At 61.2% G+C, this 26,506-nt stretch overlaps 2 protein-coding genes across 3 annotated transcripts in view; both read right to left on the reverse strand.

Moving 5' to 3' along the window:
- ARHGEF2 (Rho/Rac guanine nucleotide exchange factor 2) overlaps nucleotides 1–19,249 on the reverse strand; it is a 24,445-nt gene extending 5,196 nt beyond the window's left edge. Inside the window, exons 1-12 of the mRNA XM_059870937.1 lie at nucleotides 18,931–19,249; nucleotides 18,773–18,817; nucleotides 17,177–17,269; nucleotides 15,455–15,770; nucleotides 15,088–15,244; nucleotides 14,271–14,379; nucleotides 14,049–14,094; nucleotides 13,087–13,198; nucleotides 4,404–4,554; nucleotides 1,282–1,349; nucleotides 1,127–1,173; nucleotides 96–242 (exon numbers count right to left, since the gene is read on the reverse strand). Coding sequence (XP_059726920.1) covers nucleotides 96–242; nucleotides 1,127–1,173; nucleotides 1,282–1,349; nucleotides 4,404–4,554; nucleotides 13,087–13,198; nucleotides 14,049–14,094; nucleotides 14,271–14,379; nucleotides 15,088–15,244; nucleotides 15,455–15,770; nucleotides 17,177–17,269; nucleotides 18,773–18,817; nucleotides 18,931–18,949 — 1,310 coding nt within the window. The 5' untranslated portion in view covers nucleotides 18,950–19,249. The remainder of the gene's footprint in view (nucleotides 1–95; nucleotides 243–1,126; nucleotides 1,174–1,281; nucleotides 1,350–4,403; nucleotides 4,555–13,086; nucleotides 13,199–14,048; nucleotides 14,095–14,270; nucleotides 14,380–15,087; nucleotides 15,245–15,454; nucleotides 15,771–17,176; nucleotides 17,270–18,772; nucleotides 18,818–18,930) is intronic.
- Nucleotides 19,250–20,071: 822 nt separating this feature from the next.
- Nucleotides 20,072–26,015, reverse strand: LOC132340306 (cathepsin S-like). Of its 2 annotated transcripts, XM_059871199.1 has the most exons (8): nucleotides 25,855–26,015; nucleotides 25,313–25,503; nucleotides 24,975–25,094; nucleotides 24,367–24,522; nucleotides 24,053–24,277; nucleotides 22,607–22,772; nucleotides 22,262–22,364; nucleotides 20,072–20,903 (listed from the first exon to the last, which is right to left on the reverse strand). In XM_059871199.1, the coding sequence occupies exons 2-8, from the start codon at nucleotides 25,436–25,438 to the stop codon at nucleotides 20,804–20,806; spliced, it is 996 nt and encodes a 331-aa protein (XP_059727182.1). In that variant the 5' UTR covers nucleotides 25,439–25,503; nucleotides 25,855–26,015; the 3' UTR covers nucleotides 20,072–20,803. The 2 variants fall into 2 exon arrangements, with proteins under 2 accessions (XP_059727182.1, XP_059727183.1); XM_059871200.1 differs by lacking the exon at nucleotides 25,855–26,015 and having other exon boundaries at nucleotides 25,313–25,525.
- Nucleotides 26,016–26,506: the final 491 nt, after the last annotated feature.

Raw genomic sequence — 26,506 nt, forward strand, 5'->3', positions numbered from 1 at the left:
TCATCGTTGAAATTCCTGGAGAGGGGGTGGGACATGATGGGGACAGGATGGGGACACCCCCAGATCCCTCTGTCACCCCCGTTTCCTGCCCTTACCCCGAGATGTTGGTGGTGGAGACGCTCTTGGAGAGGGACAAGGAGGGGCGGCCGCGGCGGGGCCCCAGCAGCGTCTGCGCGAAGCTCTCCGAGGGGTAGATGGCAGAGTTGGGGCGCTCCCGGATGGCATCTGGGGAGGGGACAGTGCTGGGACACCCCTGTCACCCCCCAGGCTGGGCAGGGACACAGGGGAGGGAAAGGAGAAAGGGGGGAAGGGAAGGGAAGGAAGGGAAGGGAAAGGGAAGGGAAGGGAAGGGAAGGGAAGGGAAGGGAAGAAGGGAAGGGAAGGGAAGGGAAGGGAAGGGAAGGGAAGGGAAGGGAAGGGAAGGGAAGGGAAGGAAGGAAGGGAAGGGAAGGGAAGGGAAGGGAAGGAAGGAAGGGAAGGGAAGGGAAGGGAAGGGAAGGGGAAGGGAAGGAAGGGAAGGGAAGGGAAGGGAAGGGAAGGGAAGGGAAGGGAAGGGGAAGGGAAGGGAAGGGAAGGGAAGGAAGGGAGGGAAGGAAGGGAAGGGAAGGGAAGGAAGGGAAGGGAAGGGAAGGGAAGGGAAGGGAGAAGGGAAGGGAAGGAAGGGAAGGAAGGAAGGGAAGGGAGGAAGGGAAGGGAAGGGAAGGGAAGGAAGGGAAGGGAAGGGAAGGGAAGGGAAGGGGAAGGGAGAGGGAAGGGAAGGGAAGGGAAGGGAAGGGAAGGGAAGGGAAGGGAAAGGGAAGGGAAGGGAAGGGAAGGGAAGGAAGGGAAGGGAGGAAGGGAAGGGAAGGGAAGGGAAGGGAAGGGAAGGGAAGGAAAGGGAAGGGAAGGGAAGGGAAGGGAAGGGGAAAGGAAAGGAAAGGAAAGGAAAGGAAAGGAAAGAAAGGAAAGGAAAGGAAAGGAAAGGAAAGGAAGGAAAGGAGAAGGAAAGGAAAGGAAAGGAAAGGAAAGGAAAGGAAAGGAAAGGAAAGGAAAGGATAGGAAAGGAAAGGAAAGGAACAGGAAAGGAAAGGAAAGGAAAGGAGAGGAGAGGAAGGCTCCCCCCACTCACTCTTGTTGCGCAGGGGACACCGACTGCAGGGCTGAGCTGTTCTTCAGCAGCGCCGCCTTCTGCTGCTGCGGGGGAGCGGAAGCGTCACTGTCCTCGCGTGTCCCCCAGTGCCACATCCCCCGTCCCCTCCCTCCCCGCGGCTCCCTCACCCCCCCTGGCGGCGCCGCGCTCACCTTCTGCTTCACCTTGGTGCAGTTGGGCAGGGTGTCCTTGCAGCGGTTGTGGATGGTGACGTTGCAGGCTGGGGGGACAGCGAGAGGGTGACAAAAAGGCCACGGGGACCCTCCTGCCACCCCTCCTCCCCCCCGGCTCCTGGCAGAGCGACGGCAGCAGATGTGGTGGGAATGAGGGTGGGGTGAGGGACCACCCGGAGCTGCAGCTGCCACGGAGCAGCTGCCCCAGCCCCGAGGGCACCACGCCAGAGCGGGGCCACCAGTGCCAGGGAGCTGGGATGTGCCAGGGTGGAGAAGTGGAGAAGCCATCTCCTGCTCCAGGCAACAAACCCGGCAGGAGCTGGGCACTGGGAACAGGCACTGCGGTGCCATGCGGCAAAAGCACCCCAGAAAAGTCATCTTGGAAAAGCCGCCATGGCACTGTCACCCTGGCAAGGGTGACCCCGAAAAAGCCACCATGGCACTGTCACCCTGGCATGGCCACCCTAAAAAAAGCCACCCCCAAAAAAGCCACCACGGCACTGTCACCCTGGCAAGGCCACCCCAAAAAAGCCACCATGGCACTGTCACCGTGGCAAAGCCACCCTAAAAAAGCTGTCCAAAAAAAGCTGTCCCAAAAAAGCCACCACGGCACTGTCACCCTGGCAAAGCCACCCCAAAAAAGCCACCATGGCACTGCCACCCTGGCAAGGGTGACCCCAAAAAAGACATGCCAGAAAAGCCACCATGGCACTGTCACCCTCGCAAGGGTGACCCCAAAAAAGCCACCCCAAAAAAGCCACCGTGGCACTGTCACCCTGGCAAGGCCACCCCAAAAAAGCCACCCCAAAAAAGCCACCCCAAAAAAGCCACCGTGGCACTGTCACCCTGGCAAGGGTGACCCCAAAAAAGCCACCCCAAAAAAGCCACCGTGGCACTGTCACCCTGGCAAGGCCACCCCAAAAAAGCCATCCCAAAAAAGCCATCCCAAAAAAGCCACCATGGCACTGTCACCCTCGCAAGGGTGACCCCGAAAAAGACATGCCAGAAAAGCCACAGTGGCACTGTCACCCTGGCAAGGCCACGCTAAAAAAAAACATCCCAAAAAAGCCACCGTGGCACAGTGACCCTGGCAAAGCACCCCAAAAAAGCCACCATGGCACTGCCACCCTGGCAAGGGTGACCCTAAAAAAGCCACCCCCAAAAAAGCCATCCCAAAAAAGCCACCCTGGCGAAGCCACTGCGGCAAATCCAATCTGGCAAAGCCACCCCAGCAATTCCGCCCCAGCAAAGCCACCCCAAAAAAAGTCATCCCAAAAAAAAGCCTCCTCAGAAAAAGCCACTGCGGCAAAGCCACCCCAGAAAAAGCCACCCTGGCAACTCCACGCTGCAAAAGTCACTGCGGCAGTGCCACCCTGGCCATGCCACCACAGAAATGTCATCCTGGCAATGCCACCTCCGGCCAAGTCACCCCAGAAATGTCATCCTGGCAGTGCCACCCTGGACATGCCACCACAGAAATGTCATCCTGGCAGTGCCACCCCGGCCATGCCACCACAGAAATGTCATCCTGGCAGTGCCACCCTGGCCATGCCACCACAGAAATGTCATCCTGGCAGTGCCACCCTGGCCAAGCCACCACAGAAATGTCATCCTGGCAATGCCACCCTGGCCAAGCCACCACAGAAATGTCATCCTGGCAATGCCACCCTGGCCAAAGCCACCACAGAAATGTCATCCTGGCAGTGCCACCCTGGCCATGCCACCACAGAAATGTCATCCTGGCAATGCCACCCTGGCCAAGCCACCACAGAAATGTCATCCTGGCAGTGCCACCCTGGCCATGCCACCACAGAAATGTCATCCTGGCAGTGCCACCCTGGCCATGCCACCACAGAAATGTCATCCTGTGCAGTGCCACCCTGCCATGCCACCACAGAAATGTCATCCTGGCAGTGCCACCCTGGCCATGCCACCACAGAAATGTCATCCTGGCAATGCCACCCCAGCAATTCCACCCTGGCAAAGCCACTGCAGCAAAGCCACCCCGGAAATTTCATCCTGGCAAAGCCACCCTGGTATTTCTGCCCTGGCAGAGCCAACCTGGAAAAGTTATCCCATCAAATTCACCCTGGCAAAGCCACTGCAGCAAAGCCACCCTGGCATTTCTGCCCTGGCAATGCCACCCTGGCAAAGCCATGATGGAAAAGACGCCCCAGAAGAGCCATCCTCAAAAAATCCACTGCGGCAAAGCTACCCTGGCAACTCCACTCTGGAAAAGCCACCCTGGCAATGCCACCCCAGCAATGCCACCCGGGCAAAGCCACTGCAGAGATGCCACCCTGGCAGTTCTGCCCTAGCAAAGCCACCCCAGCAATGCCACCCTGGCAAAGCCAACCTGGCAATGCCACCCCAGCAATGCCACCCTGGCAAAGCCACTGCAGAAAAGCCACCCTGGCAGTTCTGCCCTGGCAAAGCCACCCTGGCAATGCCACCCTGGCAATGCCACTGCAGCAAAGCCACCCTGGCAATTCTGCCCTGGCAATGCCACTCCATCAAATCCAGCCTGGCAAAGCCACTGCAGCAATGCCACCCCAGCCATGCCACCCTGGCAATGCCACCCCACCAAATCTACCCTGGCAAAGCTACCCCAGCAATGCCACCCTGGCAAAGCCACTGCAGCAAAGCCACCGTGGCAATTCTGTCCTGGCAATGCCACCCCAGCCATGCCACCCTGGCAAAGCCATCCCATCAAATCCAACCCTGGCAAAGCCACTGCAGCAAAGCCACCGTGGCAATGCCACCCCCATCAATGCCACCCTATCAATGCCACCCCACCAAATCCACCCTGGCAAAGCCACTGCAGCAAAGCCACCCTGGCAATGCCACCCTGGCAATGCCACCCTGGCAATGCCACCCCATCAATGCCACCCCACCAAATCCACCCTGGCAAAGCCACTGCAGCAAAGCCACCCTGGCAATGCCACCCTGGCAATGCCACCCCGCCAAAGCCACCCCAGCCATGCCACCGTGCCAACCCTGCCCCGGCCCATCCCCCTGGCAAACCCCCCCTGGCAATGCCTGCCGGGCACAGGCAGCTGGCATTTCCCTCCCCGTCCCCTGGCATGCCCCCGGGCACTCACTGGGGCACACCAGCGCTTCCTTGGCCGTGATGCTCTTGTTGCAGGCGAAGCACATGGTCATGCCCGACACGGAGATGGTGGTGAAGAGGTGCCCGTTGGTGTAACGCGCGTCCTTCTCCTTGCCCTCCTTCATCCTCTCCTTGTCCTTGCCCTGCCCGGACAGCGGCACCGGACGCCTGACGGGGCTGCGGCACCGGGGCCGCCCCGCCGCTCCCCGCCGCTCCCGCTCCCGCCGCTCTCGGTACGCGGCTCATGGCCGCGGGGAGCCGCCGCTCTCCCGTGGCTCCCGGGGGGTCGTTGGGGAGCCCGGAGGACGGGGAGAGCCCACCCCGCTCCCTGCGCTCGCTGCCGCTTCCCAGCATCCCGTTTCCACGGTAACCGGAGGCTGCGGGAGAGATCCCCCCCGCCCCGGCACGGCCCCCCCCGGTGCCAGCCCCAATGGGGACGGGCTGCGGGGGCGCACCCGGGGGTGACGCTGCCCCCCGTGGGGGGTTGGGGACATCGTCCTGCGCCCCCCCACCACCTATTTTTAGCCCATCACCCCTTTAACCCCCCCCCCCCAAAAAACGGGGGGTGGGGAGGCGGGTGAGCCCCGCACGGGGATGGTTTTGGGGAGGGGGCTGTGGGGGGGGGGTCGGTTTGGGTTTTTTTTCCCGTGTGGAAAAGGGGAGCGAGTGGGTGGCACCCCCTGAGTGTCGCCGTGCTGGCCTCGGACCCCCCCCCGCCCCCCCCCCCCGGGCACAGAGAGGCCTTTGTGCCCCCCCCGGGCCCCCCCGGCCGTGCCTGGCACCGGCGGGTGCCAACCAACAGCCCCCCAAAACCCCCTCGGGACCCCCCAGTTCCCCTCCCCAATCCCCAAGGGGGGGTCCCGCTGTCCTTCCCTGCTCCTGACCCCCCCCCCCCGAGGGCGGGGGAGGGGCTGAGAGACCCCCGGGGGGCTGGAGAATGGGGGGGGGGACCCCAGGGGCTGGAGAGGGACCCCAGGGGCACCTTTAGGACCCCTCGGAGCACGAATGGGACCCCATGAGGCACCTTTGGGACCCCCCTGATGGGGACCCCAGTGTCACCCCGTGTCCCCAAACCCGGGCGGGGGTCGCGGGGGGCTCTCACCCGCTCTGGCCTCAGGGGTCCCTCCGCCTCCCCCCTCCGCCGGGAACGGGGCGCAGGAGCAGCAGCACATCCCGGACCCCCCAAGCCCGGACCCCCCCCGACCCCCCCCGAGCCCGGCGGCGCCTCCGGCCGCGACATCGGCCGCGACATCGGCCGCGACATCCGCCCCGCGCGCGATTGTTCCCGCCCGCTTGTTTGTTTTCCTTTGATTTTTCCCTTTGCTCCGCCGGTTTTGTTTGTTTTTCTTTTCTTTTCCTCCCTTTTTTTGTTCTTTTCTTTTTTTTTTTCCCCCCTCCCTTTATTTGCTCGCCTTTCTTTTTCTTTCATTTTTTTTGCTTTCTCTTTATTCTTTTTTTATTCTTTTTTAGCTCCCTGTTTTTCACTCTCCTTCCCTTCACTTTATCTTTCTGCTTTTCTTCCCTTTTTCACCCCGATTTTCTTTCCTTTTTTTATCATTCCTTTTTTCCGCCTTCCCCCTTTTTTACCTTTTTTCCCTTTTTTATCTACATATCCCCCTTTTTACAGCATTGTCCTTTTTAACTGATTTTTCCATCTTTACTTCTTTCCCCCCTGTTAATTTCCCCTTTTCACATCTTATTTTCCTTTCTTCTCCCCTATTTCCCCCCGCACTTTTCCATCTCTATTTTTTTTTTCTTTTTTACCATTTTTCCTCCTTTTTTCCCCTGACTTTTCTCCTCTCTTTCCCCGCTTTTCTCCGCACCCATTTCCGTGTTTTCCTCCCCATTTTGGGCCCCCCCCAGCTCCCGAGGAGGAAACCGAACCGCGCCAGACAAAGGCGGGAGCCGCCGCCGCTTCCTGCCCGCCCCGGGACCCCCCCCGGAGCAGAACCCCCCGGACAAAACCCTCAGGAGAACCGGGGGTGACACCCCCACAACCAAAAAAAAAAACCCCAAAATCACCCCGGGAGAATTTCGGGGGGTCCCGCATCCCCTCTGATGCAAATTTGGGGGGGGGTCTCGGTGCGCCCCGGGGGGGACACGAAGCTCTAAAAACCGCGGGGATGGGAAGGGGGGGGGGAAGCGACCGCGCACCCCAAAACCCCCCAAAAGCCGCCCCGAACCCCCAAACCCGCCGCACAAACCGGGGTGCGGGGACACGCGGCTGCTCCGTGCGCGGAATTTTGGGGTCCCCGCGGTTCCGGACCCCCCCCCCCCCCCCGCCCGGAGCTGGGGGCGGAGGAAGTTTCAGCGCTTTAAATAGAGCCGGGCTTTTTGGGTTCCTGTTCCGGCCCCAAAACTCCGCGCGGAGCTCCGGGGGGAGTTTTGGGGTGCTCGCAGACCCCACCCTAAAAGCGCCCTGGATGGGGATGGGGGGGGTGAAGGGAGGAGCCCCCACCCCAAAACCCAGCGAGCTTTGACGGAGCTGAACCCTGAAACGGCCTCACGGAGCTGCGGGGGGCCAGCCTCTCCTTTTTGGGGGAAGTTCCCCCCCTTTTTGGGGACAGCCCCCCCCCCTTTTTGGGGACAGCCCCCCCCCCCTTTTTGGGGACGCCCCCCCCTCCTGCCGCCCCGGCGGCGAACAAAGCCACGGCCGAGGCAACAAAGACCCCGCGGGGCCGGGATGGGGAACACGGGGGGACCCCCAGCAGATCCCCCCTCCCCAAAAAAAATCACCGGGTGACCCCCCCCAGACCCCCTGAACCCCCAAATTTTCCCCGTGGGATTTGAACCCCCCCGGATTTAGGGGGGATCTGGGGGAGCAGGGACCCCCCTGAGGTGTTCTGGGGGGCTCCGAGGAGAGCGGGGGGGGGGGGGGTCTCTGCCAGGAGTTCCCCCCCCCAAATGCAGGTGGGGATCCCCCGGAAAACCGCACGGGGGGGTTCGGGGGGGGTCCCCAAATGTCCCCTCCCAGGCGGGACCGGGGGGGTTCCGCTGCTTTTGGGGATCCCTTGGGGGTCGCTCCCTCTACGGGGGGGTCACCCCGACCCCTCGACCCCCCCCCGGTCTTGGGTGGGGCGAAAACGTCTCGGACGAAACTTTTTTTAAACAAAAAAAAACCAAAAAAAAACCCAAAAAACCACCATTCCCCCCCCGCGGGGCGGCGCAGGGACCGACAACCACTTCCCCCTTCCACAAAACCACCCCCGACCCCCCCCAAAAACCTCCCCAGAGCCCCCCCAAACCCCTCCCTGACCTCCCCAAGCCCCTTTCCGGGGTGGGGGCACCCCAAAATCCTCCCGCCCCCGCTGCTCGATCAACTCAGAGCATCCAAGAGCGCTCGGGGCGAGGTCTCAAAAAAATCCCCGTTTTGGGTAAACTGAGGTTCGGGGGGGGCACAGAGCATTTCCCCCCCCCCCGAAAAGGCCTTGCCCGAGCACGGCGGGCACACAAAGCCCCGCGGGCCCCCCCCGAGCCCCCCCCCAGCTCCCCGCCCGGCGTTTCGCCACGCCGGCATTGCCACATGCCCGGTCCCCCCCCCCCGCCCCCCCCCCGGTCACGGGGGTCGGAGCGGCGGAAAAGCTCCCGGAGCGCCCCGTGCCTCAGTTTCCCCATCCCCGAACCCCCCCTCCCCCCCCCCTCGCCGGGCTTTGTCTTTAATTAATCTCAAATTGGGGTGCGGGGTGGGGGGGTTTCACTAAAATTTCTTCCCCCGCCCGGCAGGAGGGGAAGGCGACTTCCTCATCCTCATCCTCGCGTCACCCGAAGCTTCGGCGGAAAGGAGGATGAGGAAGAGCCGGGGCGAAGTTTGGGGCGGCGAAGTTTTGGGGGGGACACACGGGGGTCCTCGAGGGGACGCGGGCAGGGGGTCCCTGTTCCATTCCCTGCACAATGGGGGAGCAGCTGGGGGGGGACCCTCGCCCCCTCCCCACCCTCCGCCCCCTCCTATCGGGACCCCCGAATCGCGTAACCCCGAGCATCACCCCGTGCCCCCCAAAAAAAACCCAAACCCCCCCAAAAAGACCCCCCAAAAAATCCCCGCCTCCGCCTGGGGCAGGGCAGAGTCCCCCAAGTTTGGGTGAGGGATGGGGAGACCCCTCCCTGTCCCCCCAAACAGGAGCAGGGAGGGAAGAGCCCCCCCACCCCAAGAGGGGCTGGAAAAGGGGGGGACCCCGCTCGGGGGGGGCTGCGCTGGCCGGGACCCACCTTGGCGCGATCGCTCCTGACTCGCGACAGCGACTCGATACGGGACATAATCCAGGGAGCGCTCCCGGCTCCCTCCCGGTGCTTCCCGGTGCTTCCCGGTGCTCTCCCGGCGCTCCCGGCTCTTTCCCGGCTCCTTCCCGGTCCCCTCCCGGTGCTCCCGGTCCCTGCCCGGTCCCTGTCGGTCCCGCCCTCCCGGGGGCGGGTCGCGCCGCCCCCCGGCCTCGTGCTGCCCGCGGGGCCTTTGTTCGCGCGGGGTTCCCGGGATCCGGCCGGGATCCAGCCGGGATTCCCGGGATTCAGCCGGGACCGGAGCCCCGGAGCCTCCCCGGCATCCGCATCCCCCGGGATCGGCACCGCGCCTTCCTCCGGGATCGGTTCCCGAGGGAGCAGAGCCGGGATCAGCCCAGCTCCGGGCACGGAACCGCAGCACCCGCAGGGATCTGAATCTAAAATCCCCAGGGATCTGAATCTAAAATCTGCAGGGATCTGAATCTAAAATTCCCAGGGATCTGAATCTAAAATCCCCAGGGATCTGAATCTAAAATCCCCAGGGATCTGAATCTAAAATCCCCAGGGATCTGAATTCCGGCATCCCCAGGGATCTGAATTCAACATCCTCAGGGATTTGTAATCCAATATCTCCAAGGATCTGAATTCAAAATCCCGAGGGATCTGTGCCCCAGCACCCGGAGGGATCTGAATTCCACATCCCGAGGAATCTACGCTCCAGCATCCTGAAGGATTTGTGTCCCAGCATCCCAAGGGATCTGAATCCCAACATCCCGAGGGATCGGCCCCTGCAGCCACCCCAGATCACACCCAGCATCCCTCGGGATTGGTCACCAGGCTCATCCCGAATCATCCCCAGCATCCTTTGGAATCTGTCCCCGGAGTCCCCTCGGACCATGCCCAGCATCCCTCGGGATCTCTAATCCAGCATCCGGAGGGATCTGTGTCCCAGCATCCCTCGGGATCAATCCCCGGAGTCCCCTCGGGATCAATCCCCGGGGGATCAATTCCCGGATTCCCCCCGGGATCAATCCCCGGAGTCCCCTCGGGATCAATCCCCGGAGTCCCCTCGGGATCAATCCCCGGGGGATCAATCCCCAGAATCCCCTCGGGATCAATCCCCGGGGGATCAATCCCCAGAATCCCCTCAGGATCAATCCCCGGATTCCCCCAGGGATCAATCCCCGGATTCCCTTCGGGATCAATCCCCGGATTCCCCTCAGGATCAACCCCCGGAATCCCCTCAGGATCAATCCCCGGATTCCCCCCGGGATCAATCCCCAGAATCCCCTCAGGATCAATCCCCGGATTCCCCCCGGGATCAATCCCCAGAATCCCCTCGGGATCAATCCCCGGATTCCCCCAGGGATCAATCCCCGGATTCCCCTCGGGATCAATCCCCGGATTCCCCTCAGGATCAATCCCCGGATTCCCCCCGGGATCAAACCCCGGAGTCCCTTCGGGATCAATCCCCGGATTCCCCCCGGGATCAATCCCCGGAATCCCCTCGGGATCGGTCCCCGGAGCCCCTCGGACCACCCCCAGCATCCCCCGGGGTCGCCCCTCGGAGCTCCCCCTGCTCCGGCCCCGGCAGCCCGGATGTGGCCCCAAGTCCAGCCCTTCCTCTCCGTGCCTCAGTTTCCCCCCTCACGCACTCCCTGGAAAGCCCCGAGTTTTGGGAACAGCCCCTTCCCATCCCAGCGCGGCACAGGAATCCCAAAAGGAAGCAGCAAATCCCATGGGATTCCAGCCCTCCCAAAGCCCCCCAGCTCCGGTTTTGGGGTGACACCAACCCCAACCCTGCTCTCCTCCATTTTGGGGCTCTTATCTCCCAGCTGTGGCAAATCCAGGCTGGGCCTTTCCCAGGAGGGCCCTTCCAGGGGTGCTGCCACTTCCCTGGGCATGGAAAGTTGGGATAAAAGTGCAATTTTGGGGAAAATGTTCCTTTTTCCCCATAAAACAGCGGCTTGGGAGAGGTCCTGGCCGCGGGAGCCGGGTTGGAGTCAGCGGTTGAACATTAACTCCACCGAGATAAGCCAGGATTTATGGCATCGGTCTGAGATAACGCTCCTGATCCCAGCTGTGGCTTTTTGGGGACCCCAAAGTCCCCAAGTGTCACCTGGGGAGCCCCAGGACAAAGCCACCCCCGGCAGTTCCGGGATGCCGAGTTAAATGTCCTTTTATCCCGCTTTTCCCAGCCTGGTGGCACCGAGGGGACACCAAGGGGACGCGGACGCGAGCGCCACCGGCAGGGCTGGGATTAATGAATAACCAGGAAAATCCAGCGGTGCCACCCAGGGGTGTCACCGCTCCCGGCTGCCTCAGTTTCCCTGGGGAAAACCAGCGGCTGTGGATCGGGAACGGCACCAAAAATCCCCTGGGAGAGGGGTGGGATGCACCATGGGGAGGGTGGGGTGGGCATTCCCGGGGAAAAATCCCTGGGATCCAGGAAAACATTCAGGAAAACACCCCTGGGATCCGGGAAAACATCCCTGGGATTCAGGAAAAGATCCCTGGGATCCAGGAAAACATCCCTGGAATCCAGGAAAATATTCCAGGATCCAGGAAAACATCCCTGGGATTCAGGAAAACATCCCTGGGATTCAGGAAAACATCCTTGGGATTCAGGAAAACATTCCTGGGATTCAGGAAAAGATCCCTGGGATCCAGGAAAACATCCCTGGGATTCAGGAAAACATCCCTGGGATCCAGGAAAACATCCCTGGATTCAGGAAAACACCTCTGAGATCCAGGAAAACATCCCTGGGATTCAGGAAAACTTCCCTGGGATCCAGGAAAATATTCCAGGATCCAGGAAAACCTCCCTGGGATCCAGGAAAACTTCCCTGGGATCCAGGAAAATATTCCAGGATCCAGGAAAACATCCCTGGGATCCAGGAAAACTTCCCTGGGATCCAGGAAAATATTCCAGGGATCCAGGAAAATATTCCTGGGATCCATGAAAACATCCCACGTGCCAAGGCCAGGATGGGGGCAGATCCCTGGAAGCTCCTGGGCCTCATCCCTGACTCATTCCCGACTCATTCCCGGCTCCTTCCCGGGCCTGCCAAGGCTGGATTTTAATTAAACTGCGGATTTTAATTAACTCCTGGTCACCAAAGCGGAATCAAAGCCTCGGGGGCCCCCGGAGAGGGGGGAGGACGCGGTCAGAGCCCCCCTTTCACCCACATTCCCCATCCTCATTTCCTCCCGGACACACCGGGACCGGCACTTCTCCTCCCCTTCCCCCAAAACCACCGGAGGAACCCCCGGAGACGCCCCCGGATGCTCCGGGAGTTCGGGGGGGGGTCGGGAGTGGAAACCCCCCCGAGGCCGAGGGGAGGGGGCGGCTGAGCCGTGAAAACGCCGGGGGGAGGGAAATGGGGGGAGGGGGTCCGGCCACAGAGACCCCCGGAGTCACCCCAGCACCGACAGAACCTCCCACCGGGAATCCCCGGCACCGGATCTGGGGGCTCGGGGCTCGCCCCCAAAGGAGCGGGATTATTTTTATTTTTTTCCCGAAACAGCCGTTTTGGGAAAGAATATTTCCTCCATGTCCCGCTGTTCCAGCCGGGACCGACCCCCTCCCCACCCCCACACGGAGCCGGAGCCCCCCCCTCCAAGCCCACCCCGACTTCCAGGCGCCTTTTCCCCACAAAATCCCGAACAAACAATCGAATAATCCCAATAAACATCCCAAGGAAGGCCGGATTTCAGCGCGTCCCGGCCCCGCCGCGATGCCGGGATGAGGCTGGAGCCGTCCCCCCGGGCGGTTCCGGATCCCGCGGCTGCTCCAGGCGGGATTTGGAACCGGGGGGGGGACGCGGGGCCCCCCCAGATGGGAACAGCTGGCGGCTAATCCGGCGGGAAGAGCGGGAGGAGGAGCGGGAGGAGGAGGAGGAGGAGGAGGAGGAGGAGGTCAGGGATTAACGGCTCCGCATGGCGGCAAATCGGGGCCGACCGGGGGGGGCGAGCGGGGCTTGGCCCCCCCAAAACCCGGCTGGGGTGGCAGCCGCGGGGACAAAGCCACCGCCCGCTGCTGCGTCCCCTCGTGCCTCAGTTTCCCACCCTGAGGGGGGAATTGAGGGGGGACCCTCCCCCCGAGTAACCAAAGCGCCTCAGGAACGGGCGGGAGAGGGGAAACTGAGGCACGGGAGGGGAAGGAGCAGGAGGGAAACATTCCCGAGGGAGGGATGGCGGCGGGAGAGGCCGGGATGAGCGGGGGGGATGCGCTCGGGATCCCTTCCCGGAGCACATTTTCCTTTCTTTTAGCTCCCAAAATCTGGCAAAAGGCGAGCGACGGAGCCGGGCGGGACACGGGAAACTGAGGCACGGCAGAGCATCCCTGAATTCATCCCGTTATCCCGTTTTCCCGTTATCCCGTTATCCCGTTTCCCGTTGTTCCGTTGTCCCGCCGCGCCCGCCGAGCCGATCCCGCCCCGCTCCCGTTTTTCCCGTACCTTTGTCTTCCCGGTCATCCTGCGGATGAAGCTGAGGGTCCTGTCCAGGGGGGTCCCTTCCCGGCCCGGGGGGGTCCCCGCCTCCCCCGCCAGCCGCTGGCGGCTCCCGGTGCTGCGGGAGGAGGATCCCGCTGGACAATCCCGCCGGACAATCCCGCTCTGTCCCCGCCGGGAACGGGGAGGAGCGTGCGTGTCCCCTCCCCGCTGCCAGCCGGGCCACCACAGAGCCCCCTCTGTCCCCACCCCAGCCCCCTCTGTCCCCACCCCAGCCCTCTCTGTCCCCTTCCGGGGGTCCCCCGTGTCTCTGCCCCCCGATTTGGGGAGCGGGGAGGGGGTCCTGGTTCCTTGGGGACAACCTCGGAGGGGGACAAAGCGCCCTTGGAGGGGACAAAACACCCCCAGGGGGGACAAAAGCCACCCTTGGAGGGGACAAATTCTCCCTGAAGGGGACAAATCCCCTTTTGGGGGGGACAAATCCCCATTTGGGGGGGGACAAATCCCCATTTGGGGGGGGGACAAATCCCCATTTGGGGGGGAATAAATCCCCATTTGGGGGGGACAAATCCCCATTTGGGGCGACAAATCCCCATTTGGGGGGGGACAAATCCCCATTTGAGGGGACAAATCCCCATTTGGGGGGACAAATCCCCATTTGGGGGGGACAAGCCGCTGTCGGAGATAAATCACCCTCGGGGGAGGGGACAGGATGCCCTCGGACGGGGACAAATCACCTTCAGAGCCACTTTTGAAGGGGGGACAAGCCCCATTTTTGGCAGGGCAGAGTGTCCCCATCCCTGTCGCTGTCCCCAAGCCTGTCCCTGTCCCCGCGGGGCGCCGGGCCAGCCCCCGGTGTGACGATTCCCGGGCACAGCCGCCCTAATGAGGACGGGAATGGGCTGTGACAGGCGCGGGGAGGGGACAGGACAGTGCGGGGGACGCCCAGGGGACACCAGGGGACTCACCCGCCGAGCAGGCTCTGCTGGGAGGCGAACGGGGGAATTTCGGCGGCTGGAAAAGGGAAAAGGAATTTAAAAAGGGTCGCGAGGAGCTGGGGAGGGAGGGGGCGATAATTAACTAATTAACTGCGGTGGCAGCGCCATCGATTTTGGGTCGTTACAGGGAGGTCGGAGCAGGGACAGCGCCCCGGGGGGACACGAGGGTCCCTCCCGGGGGGACAGACTCACCGTCCTCGCCGGGGACACTGGCGATGACACCGAGCGACGCGGATTTGAAACGGGACCAGCCCCGGGAGAGGGGCCCGGCCCGGGGCGCCGGGAGCCTCCTCGCGTCCTCCTGCCAGCAGGGACAGCGACAGTGGCACTGCCACCCTCCCTCCCCGACATCGGTCCCCAAAAGGAAGCTGCTGCCAGGGGGCAGGGACGGGAAGGAGCGTCCTGGGCACTCTGGACAGTGGCAAAGCCACCGGTGGCGATGGCACAGCCACCCGGGATGATGGCAAAGGCACGAGGACAGTGACAATGCCACCAGGACTGTGGCAAAGCCACTCAAGATGGTGACAAAGTGTCTCAGGACAATGGCAAAGTCACTCTGGGTGATGGCAGACCAGCAGGACAATGGCAAAGCCACCCGGGATGATGGCAAAGCCACCCAAAGTGGTGACAGGCTGACCCCAAATGATGGCAAAGCCACTCAGGATGATGACAAAGCCACTTGGGGTGACAACAAAGCCACCAGGAGTGTGGCAAAGCCACTCAAAGTGGCGACAAAGTGTCTCAGGACAATGACAAACCAGCAGGATGATGGCAAAGCCACCCAAAGTGGTGACAGGCTGACCCCAAATGATGGCAAAGCCACCAGGATGATGACAAAGCCACTTGGGGTGACAACAAAGCCACCAGGACGATGCCAAAGCCACCCAGAATGGACAGCAAAGCCACCAGGATGTGACTTTCTCTCAGCGCTCCCCTTCCCGGTGTCCCCTGTCCCCTCCCCCAGCTCAGGTGGGCTCTGGGTGACCCCGGGGTGACAGGAGGGTCCCACCTGTGCCCGCCTCACGTCGGCCTCGTCCTCCTCGTCCTGCGAGAGCAGCGAGTCCAGCTCGTCACTGCTGTGCACCAGGGGGGCCCTCCGGGGGTCCCGGGGGCGCCGGCAGAGTCCCCCCAGCTGCTCCGCGCTGGAACCGAGCTCGGGGCTCCGGCTGGGGGGGGGACACGGGGAAAGTCACCCCCAAAGCGGGTCCCCGAGGGGGGGACACCCCCAAAGCGGGTCCCGGAGGGGGAGCAGGGAATTTGGGGTGTCCCCCACCCCACGGAGGGTCCCAGATTGGGTTTGGAGGGCTCAGGGATGCAGGAAGACCCCCGACCCTGATGGATTTGGGGGGGACGGTGGCACGGGGGTCGCCCTCTACCTGAGCTGCCCGTAGCCCGGGATGCCCCGCGGGTCCTTGCCCGGCTCCCAGCTGTGCCTCCGGAAAGGGTCCAGGGAGCTCCGCAGCGCCCCGGATCTCCGCAGGGACACGCCGCGGATTCGCCCTTCCTCCTCCTCCTCCTCCTCATCCTCATCCCAGGCCGTGCCGGGCTCCAGGACGGACACGCAGCGGCGCCTCGGGGGCGGGAGCGCGGCGGGGACCCCCCCGCAGGGCTCTGGGGTGACTTGGGGGGGCTCCAGGACTTGGGGGTGCTCCAGGATTTTGGGGGGCTCCCGGTGCCGCTCAGGGCTGGACGCTGCGGGAAGGGGGCGTGGAGGGGTCGGGGGGGTCCAGCCCAGCTCTGAGGTGGATTTGGGGGGGGGTCTCAGCTGGAGCAGGGGGGCGTTGCCGTTCCCGGCCGTGTCCCTGCGGCGCCGGAGGGTCCCCAAAGCCCCCGGGGGGACGGGAAAGTCAAACTCCCCCCCCTCCCCGAGGCTGAGCTCTCCTGGTTATTCATTAAACTGGGAGGAATTCGGCTGGGATGGGAGCGGGGAAGGGGAAAATGGGAGAGGAAATGGGAAAATGGGATTGGGAACAGGGATGGGAGCGGGGAAGGGGAAAATGGGAGAGGAAATGGGAAAATGGGATTGGGAACAGGGATGGGAGCGGGGAAGGGGAAAATGGGAGGGGAAATGGGAAAATGGGATTGGGAACAGGGATGGGAGCGGGGAAGGGGAAAATGGGAGAGGAAATGGGAAAATGGGATTGGGAACAGGGATGGGAATGGGAATAGGAGAGGAAATGGGAATGGGAGTGAGAAAGGGATTGGGAAAGGGACTGGGAATGGAAATGGGAACAGGAATGGGAATGGAATTGGGAATGGGACCTCTCACTCCAGGGGGATCCTGCAAGGACGCAGCTCACCCGAGCCCCCAGATTCCCACCTCCTGAGGGGAGGGAAAAGCCCCCCCGGAGTGGGGAGGGGGCTTTAGAGGGAGCAGGGGGTCTGGGATGGGATCTTGGATGGGACCTGGGGTGGGATTTGGGATGGGGCTGGGAGAGGCGGTGGGATGGGAACACGGCGAGGTTTGGGGTGGGATCTGAGATGGGATCTGAGTGGGTTTTGGGGTGGGATCAGAGCGGGTTTGGGGTGGGATTTGAGATGGGATCTGAGTGGGTTTTGGGGTGGGATCAGAGCAGGTTTTGGGGTGGAATCTGAGATGGAATCTGAGTGGGTTTTGGGGTGGGATCAGAGCAGGTTTGGGGTGGGATTTGAGATGGGATCTGAGTGGGTTTTGGGGTGGGATCAGAGCAGGTTTGGGGTGGGATTTGAGATGGGATCTGAGCGGGTTTGGGGTGGGATTTGAGATGGGATCTGAGTGGGTTTTGGGGTGGGATCAGAGCAGGCTTTAGGGTGTGATCTGAGATGGGATCTGGAGGATTTCAGCCTGGCCATGGCCCCTCAAAAGGCCACATGAGACTGGGAAGCCCCTGGGAATCCTGACCCCCCTCCCAAAATCCCAACATCCCCCCCAAACCCCGACACCCCCTGGGCACCCCGAGCCAGCTGCTCCTGCTGGGATCCCCTCCTGGCCTTGGTGCAGGTGGGTCCTGGGCTGCCCCTGGTGGATCCCCCCGATCCCTGTGCCCCAGCCCAGTCTCACAATCCCCAAATCCCGACACCATTCCCAGGCTGGCACATCCTGCCCTGGCCAGACTCACCCCGCTGGGGACAGGGAGAGGACTGGGATGAGCTGGGATGAGCTGGGATGAGCTCAGCCGTTTTTCCTGTTTTTACATTCCCAGCCCGGTCAGCTGATTAAATAAAAAAAAAAAAAACACCAAAAAAACCAAAAAAACCCTTTCCTTTGTGGATCTGCCGGGGATCGGCCACAAACGCGGGATAATAAACATGGAATCACAAAAAAATGAGGAGAGGAGCGTGGCCATGGCTCCAGGGGAAACCCACAGGCACGGCTCTTCCCAAGAACCCACGAGGTTCCCCCCACGCAGATTTTGGGGCTCCCGGGCTCATCCAGGTGCAGAAAAGCACGCGGGATGTGCAGGAGCTTCCCGGAGCTCGGTGGGAATCTCAGGATGCAAATCCAAACTCCGGAGCCGGGAAAGGGAAATCCTGCAGCAGCTCCCCCCAAATCCCGACCCTGGGGACATCCCCCTCGCCCCAAATCCCGGTCCTGGGGACATCCCCCTCGCCCCAAATCCCGACCCTGGGGACATCCCCCCACCCAAATCCCGGTCCTGGGGACATCCCCCTCGCCCCAAATCCCGGTCCCGGGGGCAGCCCCGAAATGTTGGCGGGGAGCGGCGGGTTTGGATCCCGAACGGGACTCGGGAACAGCGGGATAACGGCGGACCGGGAATTTCGGGAGCTGCTCCGAGCTGGGAACGGCCAAACTCACGCCCAGGATGGGATTCCCGCTGGGAATTCCGGAATTCCCGGCGGGGTTCGGAGCGGGGGGGGGCCCGGTGTTTTCCCAGGATCGTCCGGTACCGCCGGGGGACGAGCGGCGGGGGATCCCCACCCCGGGGGTGTCGGAGGGACCAGGGCCCGGCTCGAGGGCCGTGACCTTGGGGGGACCACGGGGGGACCACGGGGGTGTCGCGGGGAAGGGCCCGGGGGGTGGCCCCGGGGTGGCCTCAGAGGTGACAGCGGGGCCGGGGGGCTCAGAGGGGACTCTGGGGGGTCCCGCTGTCCCCAGGTCACCCCAGGTCACCCCGGGTCACCCCGGACCTACCTGCGGGGGACGGGAGGGGGGGGTGAGCTCCGTGCAAGGCGGAAATTCCCAATTCCCGAGGTGCCGGCCCGGCGGTTCCCGAGTCCCGAGGGGTCCCAGCCCCGCGCCCCCTCCCCCTCCCTCTCCTCTCCCGCACTCCAAACAAACCAGGAACCACTTGGCCGAGCAGATCTTTTTCCCTGTTAACCCTTTTCCCGCAGATCCGGGGGTGCCGCTGCCGTTCCCCAAATCCGGAACCGCTCCCTCTTCCCCCCTCCCCCACAGCCCTCGGCACCCCCCGATTCCCTTTCCCAGCCAATTTCAGGGATCGGGAACAACCCCCGCGTCCCCCTCGGGGTCAAACTCTCCCTTCCCGACTCCCCGAGATCCTTCCCATGGGATTTCTGGGTCATTCAGCCAAAGATCCCCAGGGCAGGGCGGGGCCGACTCCGTGCCTCAGTTTCCCTGCCCCAAAGGCAAGAATTCCTTCCCCTCCCCAGGAATATTCCCATTTTTCCAACCCCAGATCCACGGGGCTGCCCCCACATCCCCACCTTGTCCCGGTCCCGGACAGGTCACACACCTCGGGCAGTCCCAGCGCAGCCGGATCCAGGCGGGATTTCATCTCCTGGGAAAAACCAGCACGGAACGGGTCAATCCCGGCTGCATCGGCTCCATCCCGCTCCGGAGGCACCTGCGGGCCCTCAGCACCCCCGGGGGGGGGAAGCAATTCCCACCTACCAGGAATATCCGGGAGCATGGAAAAGCTCCGGGAGCGCCCAAAACTCCCGCAGAGCCTGGGCCGGGGTGTCCCGCCAGCAGAAATCCCGGGAAAATCCCAAATTTCGCCCTCCACGGAGCCAAACCGCCCCGGGTTCCGTCTCGCTCTGGGTATTCCCGGGGATTTGTCCCGCCGGGAATGTGTTTGTTTAAACAAACGGGCGGAACGGGGACCTTTGCGCGGGATTCGGGAGGTGCCAGGAGGTGACACCTCCCGGGACTCGAGCCCTGCCCGCTCCCGAAACTTTTCCAGGGATTTCCTTGGGAATTCTCTTTTCCAGGGTTTTTTTTTTTTCCCAGAGCAGGGAATGAGCTTTTCCCCAGGTGTTTTTGGGGTTAAATTTCGGCCTCGCAGTTTCCTGGTTCTGCAGGTCCGCCCCGGAGACCTCCCCGCGGTGCTTGTGTGCATAAACCTTTGGAATTAGGGTGGAATTTGGGGAGTTGGGGCTTAAATTCCTGGATGGAGGCGGGAATGGGGTCTTAGGGTCCTTGCCGAGCCAAGCCGCGATTCCACGGCGGGACAAAAACTCCTTCCCCAAAACGCCAGAAACATTCCAGGTGTGGAATCTTTCTCCGGGGTCTTTTCCAACCTGAGTCATTCCATGATTTCCAAGGGGATTCTGGAATTGGCTCCTCCTCACCAGGGTCCCCTCGGGAGGGCGGGGGGTCTCATCCTGCCCGATGCCGCAGCTCCACCTCCCGAAATCCAGGAGCAACATTCCTGGTGCCAGGATTTGGGATCCAGCTCCTTTTCCCAACCAAAACCTTGTCCCAAGCCCAATCCAGCTGCTGGGAATGAGCCACCCCCGCCCTTTTCCCAGCTCGGAATCCCACGGGAGCGGCAGCAGATCCCGCTGGGATCATCCTTACCCCTCATCCCGGTGAGATTCCCGGTGCTCCGATCCTCCCGGCAGCTCGGATCCCACCGGCAAGGGAGGGGTGGGATCCGGGGGTGAGGAATTCCAGCCCCGGGACATTTTTTAGGGACAAAAGGGACACTGTTCCCTCGGGATCTCCATCCACCAACACGGAATTCTTGGCTGTGGGGTGATGGGAGCCACCGAATATTGGAATTTTGGGGGATTATCTCCAAATATCGGGATTTTGAGGCAGCAGAATGCAATCTTTTATTTTCCATGGAATATCTGCAATTCCAGCAGCGTCACAGGGAGGGAAATCGATGTCCGGCATCGCAGCAGCTCCGGAGGGAGGAACCCATGATCCCTGGGATCCCTGGGATCCTTGTGATCCCAGTGATCCCAGTACCTGGTCCCAATGATCCTGGTATCCCAATGATCCCAGAGATCCTTGTACCCCATCCAAATGATCCCAGAGATCCCAATAATCACAACGATCCCAGCGATCCCTGTGATCCCAATGATCCCTGTGATCCTGATACTGGATCCCAGTGATCCCAGGACCTGATCCCAATGATCCCTGTGATCCCAGAGATCCTTGTACCCAATCCCAATGACCCCAGTGACCCCAGTGATCCCAGAGATCCTTGTACCCAATCCCTGTGATCCCAGCACCCGATCCCTATTATCCCTGTGGCCAATCCCTGCAGGAATCACCCTTTTACTCCCAAACCCCCACATTCCCCCCCTCCCCAAAAACAAAGAACTCCCTCGTGCCTGACAACAACATTCCCCCTTCTCCCTTCCCGGATCCCCTCCCAAGCCACGGATCCAACCCCCAGCGCTGGAAAGCGACCCTGGAGGCGGAGGAATCCCTGCTGGGGTGGGATCCATGGAAATCTGGAGCTTTGGGGAGGCGCCTGGAGTGCAGGTCCAGAGGAGGTCCAGAGGAGGTCCAGAGGAGGTCCAGACCAGGTCTAGATGAGCGGGTAGGAGGCGTAGCTGGCGATGCCGCAGAGGTTGGAGGCGTTGCGCGCCATGCGGATGTAGCCCGCGTCTCCGAAATGCACGCCCCAGCTTTGGGAACAGGGAGAAAACAAGAGGGAAAATCCTCATTTTTTCAAGGAGAAGGTGCCAGAATCCTGGGATTCATGGAGCCATTCGGTGTGGGAACCCAGGGCAGCACAGGGAATATTTATTTCTCTGTCTGCTCTGGGGTGTCCTGACCCCAGGGGAGCTCTGACTTTGACCCTCATTCATGGAGAAAGTTCCTAAACTTCAAGATTGACTAAAATCCATAAAAGTGGGAAATTATAGGGAGTAGTGTAGAGGTATCATTTGGTGAGAAATCCAATTTTTGGGAATTTTAATATGCAAGGTGGAGGGCACAGGGTGTCCTCCTGGGTTTCATCATCATGCTTCTCCTTCCTCCTTCTTGGGTTTGGGTGGCATTTTGTAACTGGGCAGAAAAATCCACATTGGGATCAGTTATTGGGTGAAAAGGGAGAATAATTTAATTTTTCAGCTCTTAATTGGATAGTTTAATCTTAAAAGACCTCGGAAAAAGAGTCTGTTGGCCATTTTGGGCCTTGCTGCCCAACTGACAGCAGTGAGATTGTTTCACTGATAAGAAATAACAAACACAATAACAAACACCTGAGTCCCAACATGAAATATCACCTCGAGTGCCTCCAACCCAGAGAAACCGATGGTTCCCCAGCCTGACTCATCCTCCCAATTCAATTTTTGGGATTTTTAGTATGCAAGATGGAGGGCACAGGGTGCTCTCCTGGATTTCTTCTTCATGCTTCTCCTTCCTTCTTGAGTTTGGGTGGCATCTTGTAACCGGGTGGAAAAATCCACATTTTGGGCTCTTTGGGGTCAGTTATTGGGTGAAAAGGGAGAATAATTTAATTTTTCAGCTCTTAATTGGGTAGTTTAATCTTAAAAGACCTCGGAAGAAGAGGCTGTTGGCCATTTTGGGCCTTGCTGCTCAACTCACATGTGTTTATTATTTCTTATCAGTAAAATAATCTCACTGCTGAGTCCCAACATGAAATATCATCTCGAGTGCCTCCAACCCCGACCCAGAGAAACCCACACCTGGTACCCCCACAACTGGGGTTGGAAAATCCTTGGAAATCACAAAGCCCAGCTGTCCCCGAGGCTGCCGAGGCCACCACGGGGATGTGTCCCCAAGTGCCACATCCACACGGATTTGGGCAGCTCCAAATATGAAATTGTGGGATTATGGAGTGGGTTGGGCTGGAATGGACCCCATGGATCATCGTTCCAACCTTCCTATGGGCCAAGAAGCACCTGGACAAGGCCCTGAGGGACAAGGTGGGAGTTTGGGAGTTGGACTCTGATCCTTGTGGGTCCCCTGCAGCTGGGAATGTTCCAGAATTCCATCCTGTGGATGCCCAAGGTTTTACCTGTTCTTCACCAGCCAATATTCCTTGTTTTCCAGGGAGCCGTATCCCACCACCAGCACGGCGTGGTTCACCTCCTGCGAGCACTGGGGGTCGTCAAACACCCCTGGGGAGGGAGAAAACCTGGAATTCCAACGGATCCCAGCCTCCCTCCAGGAATTCACCGCCAGCCTCCCAAATCCCACCCGAATTCCCAAGGCTCCCTCTCACCCAGGGAAGGATTCTGCGGGGAGAGAAAGGAAGAAGGAGGATTTGGAAGAGCCCTAAAGGTCTCAAGACCATCCCACTCCAGCCTCCCTCCAGGAACGAACCCCCAAAATTCCCGAATTTCCCAATCCGGGCCCTCACCGGAGCGGTAGAGGAAGAAGCTGGGCCGGGTGGCGTCGATGGCCACGGCCACGGGGCCCACGGTGGCCACGGCGTCCCTGAGCGCGGCCTCGTCGCCCTCGGGCAGCTCCACGAAGCGGGAGCAGGAGGCGGCGCGGGCGGAGGCGTTGTAGTGGCAGGTCCCGTTCTGCCGGGAAAAACGGGAAACGGGAATGGGGTGGGAAAGAAAGGGGAATGGGGTGGGGAAGGGGAATGGGGTGGGAAAGGGGAATCAATGGGGTGGGAAAGGGGAATGGGGTGGGAAAGGGGAATGGGGTGGGGAAGGGGAATGGGGTGGGAAACGGGAATGGGGTGGGAAACGGGAATGGGGTGGGAAATGGGAATGGGGTGGGAAAGGGGAATGGGGTGGGAAAGGGGAATGGGGTGGGAAAGGGGAATGGGGTGGGAAAGGGGAATGGGGTGGGAAATGGGAATGGGGTGGGAAAGGGGAATGGGGTGGGAAAGGGGAATGGGGTGGGAAAGGGGAATGGGGTGGGAAAGGGGAACGGGGTGGGAAAGGGGAATGGGGCGGGAAAGGGGAATGGGGCGGGGAAGGGGAACGGGGTGGGAAAGGGGAATGAGGTGGGAAATGAGAATGAGGCAGAAAACGGGAACGAGGCAGAAAATGGGAATGGGGTGGGAAATGGGAACGAGATGGGAAATGGGAACCAGGCAGGAAACGGGAATGAGATGGGAAATGGGAATGAGCCAAGGAATGGGACTGAGCCAGGAAAGGGGAACCAGGCGGGAAACGGGAATGAGCCAAGGAACGGGAATGAGCCAGGAAATGGGAACAAGCCAAGAAATGGGAATGAGCCAATGGGATCCAGGGGCGTTCCCAGACCCCCAGACCCCTGTCCGAGCCCCTCCAGCCCCACCTTCCTATCCTTGGCTTGTTTCCCACAGGATTCTCTGTCCTTTTTCCTCAAAAACATCACTCCAGCCCCAAGGTTCCCCTTCCCAATCCCAACTAAATCCAGCACAAGCTTCCATCCTCATCCTCCTCTTCCCTGGAGCCTCCATCCTCATCCTCCCTATCCACAGATGCTTCTCATTCCCTCCAGACCTCAGGAACAGCTTTTCCCTCCGTAGCTCCACGTTTGGAGAGTCAGATCCCACTTTTTCTTGGATTGAGCTGTTGTTGCTCTGACCCATTTCCTGGGATTGTGTTTTCAGGAGGCTCCTGACCCATTTTTCCCTCCCCTCCAGCTCGTTGCTTAAGAAATGGTGAAATAACCAGGTAGGAATTCCAGCTCCTGGTCCAGTCACTCCCCTCCAAATAACTCCAAGGTTCCTGGGATGGCTTTGGATCCTGAGGTGCCACCAGGAAACCAGGGCAGGGGGAATTGGATGGGAGAGGAGGGAGGAGAACAGGAACAGGGTGAGGTTTCCATGGGTTTTCCTGGAAAAGAGGTTCTCCAGGCCCACCTGAGCCGTGTAGGGGTAGGACTGCTCGGACTCGATGCCGCCGTTGTCGATGATGTACTGGAACGCCTCCGTCATGAAGCCCCCGGCACAGCCCTTGTTCCCGTACATCCCGGAGCAATCCACCAGGTTCTGGACGCTCAGCGACACCAAATTCCCGGTTTTCAGCTTCAGCTGCGCTTCCAGCGCTCCCACGGCGCTGAAGGCCCAGCAGGATCCGCAGGCGCCCTGGGAAGGAGGCGGGAGAGGCTCGGGAGCCGCCGCGGGGAGCAGCGGGAGGCTCCCGGGGCGAGGCTCACCTGGCTTCTTCACCTCACCTGGTTCTTCACCTCGGTCACGCAGCCCTTGTCCCGCCAGTCCAGCGCCTCGGGGACGTCACCGAGCGGCCGGGATTGGGCTGGGAATGCGGAATTCCGGCGGGGACGGGGACGGAGCTGGAGCCCCGTCAGAGAAGCCGCCACCTCCTCGCTGGTCTGGTGGGAAGGAAAATCCCAGCGGGTGATTCCTGCTCTCTGCCAGCCTCACCTGAGGGTCTCGGGGGTAGAGGGGGAATTCTGAGGTGGAAGTGGCTGGAGGGGATCCTCAACTTCTTGTTTTTCCATTTAATTTCCAGATTTTTGTCAGAAAGGGAAAAGCTCAGCTCCAGCTCCCCAAATCCCTGGAAGCTGGGTCATAAACCCCCCCAAACTTGGGACACAGAAGAGGGATGATCCATAAATATCCCAGATGACCAGGACAGCTCCTGTGTGCCCCAAATCCCACCCCAGGGAGCTCTTTCCTCACAGAATTCCAGAGCAGCTTGTCCCTGGCTGCTGGATCCCACCAGGATGGGCTGAGGGGGGGTTTCAGGAGTTTCCCACCCCAATCCAGGTTCTGTCGCCCTCCAGGACAATTCCAGAGGGTTGGAACTGCTCCCAGCACCCACCATGTCCCCCAGGTGGTTCATCCCCAGCGTGTAGGAGCGGAGCCCCAGGGAGTGCTCCAGGTTGTGGAGGGTCACCAGCCACAGGTTCTTCTCCCACGTCAGGCGACGGAACAAATCCTCCTGGAATTCCAGCAGGGCCCTGTCAGAGCCGGGACAGCCCCTCCAGAGCCATCCCTCCCCAGTTCATCCCAGTAAAGGCTGTTGGGAGCCCCAGCTGGGTCATCCCGGGGGAGCAGCCACTGGATCTTCTCCAACCATTGGTCACTCCCCAGCAGAGCCCCAGAAAATCCTGGGATATTCCCAGGACACTCCCAGCTCCCCCTCTGTCCCATTCCCACCTGGGGGTGATATTCCTTCCCGTAGGATTTTTTCCAGAGCTCCCAGTGCCGGTCCAGCGCGGGGTCGGGGTGTCCCAGGGCCAGCACCAGCAGGGCCAGGAGGGCGGCGGGAGCCAGCGGCTCCATCCCGGGATTCGGAGCAGGAGCCGAGGGCTCGGAGCCGGGATTGACCCCTCGGTGACAAATCCGGTCTGGGCAGGGAGGTGACAACACCCCGGTGACCTGGTGGTGCCACCGGCCCGCCCGGACACGCAGCCCAAAATTCCCTGCAGGGGAGAATCCGGGAGCCAGCCCCGTGTCCGTGAGGACAGGCCAGGACACATCCGAGCTGCTGGGACAAATCCATGCCCAAAAATCCCCAAATTCCCTGGTTTTACCCAAGCAGCGCCCCCCAGGATGGGATGCACCGACAATCCCACAAGCCAGGTGGAGCTCCGGGATAAAACAGACCCCAAATCCCCATAAATCCACTTGTCCCGCAGTTTTACTTCCTCCAAGTGCTCCCGGGGCGGGGATTAAAACATCAAAGCCGCCCAAATTACCTCCAGAAGCTGCTCCGGGGTGGCTCCGACCTCCAGCACCACCGGGGAGGGGGATTTGGGCTCGGATCCGGAGCGTTCCCGGTGCCGGCACGGCGGGATTGGGGGCGCGGGGCAGCGGCGCCGTGGGGAGAAATCACGAGCCAGGAAATGAGGGAATGAGGAACCGAAAGTCCCAATTTCGATTTCAGTTCAGATCCGAGGGGCCAGCAGGGCCAGAGCCTCCGGAAAGCACCCGGGAAGGGAGGGGGTTTGTCCTTGCAGCACCCCAAAAATGCGGGGTGAGAGCGGGGTCACTTCGGGGTGGATTTGGGGAGCTCCGGGTGGGAATGGGGAGAGCTGAGCCCCCAGTTCACCCCAGACCCCACCAGAGCCAGGCCTGGGGAAAACATCCTGGTTATTCCCCTTCAGATGGGAAAAGAGGGATGGGAAGAGGATCCACGCTCGGATCAGAGCACTGATCCACCTTGGGATCAGTGTGGGGAGCAGGAGACACGGATATTCCCAGTTCTCCCAGCTAAACCACCGACAGAAAAGGTTTATCCACGTGGAATTCCCAACTGAGTCCAGCTGGAGCATCCCCACAAGGACAGGAAGGAGATTTGTCCCACCCCAGGGGGGTGGTGGCACCACCTGCACCAGGATTCTCTGGGAA

This window comes from Haemorhous mexicanus, chromosome 31, assembly GCF_027477595.1.
Source record: "Haemorhous mexicanus isolate bHaeMex1 chromosome 31, bHaeMex1.pri, whole genome shotgun sequence".
NCBI lineage: Eukaryota > Metazoa > Chordata > Aves > Passeriformes > Fringillidae > Haemorhous > Haemorhous mexicanus.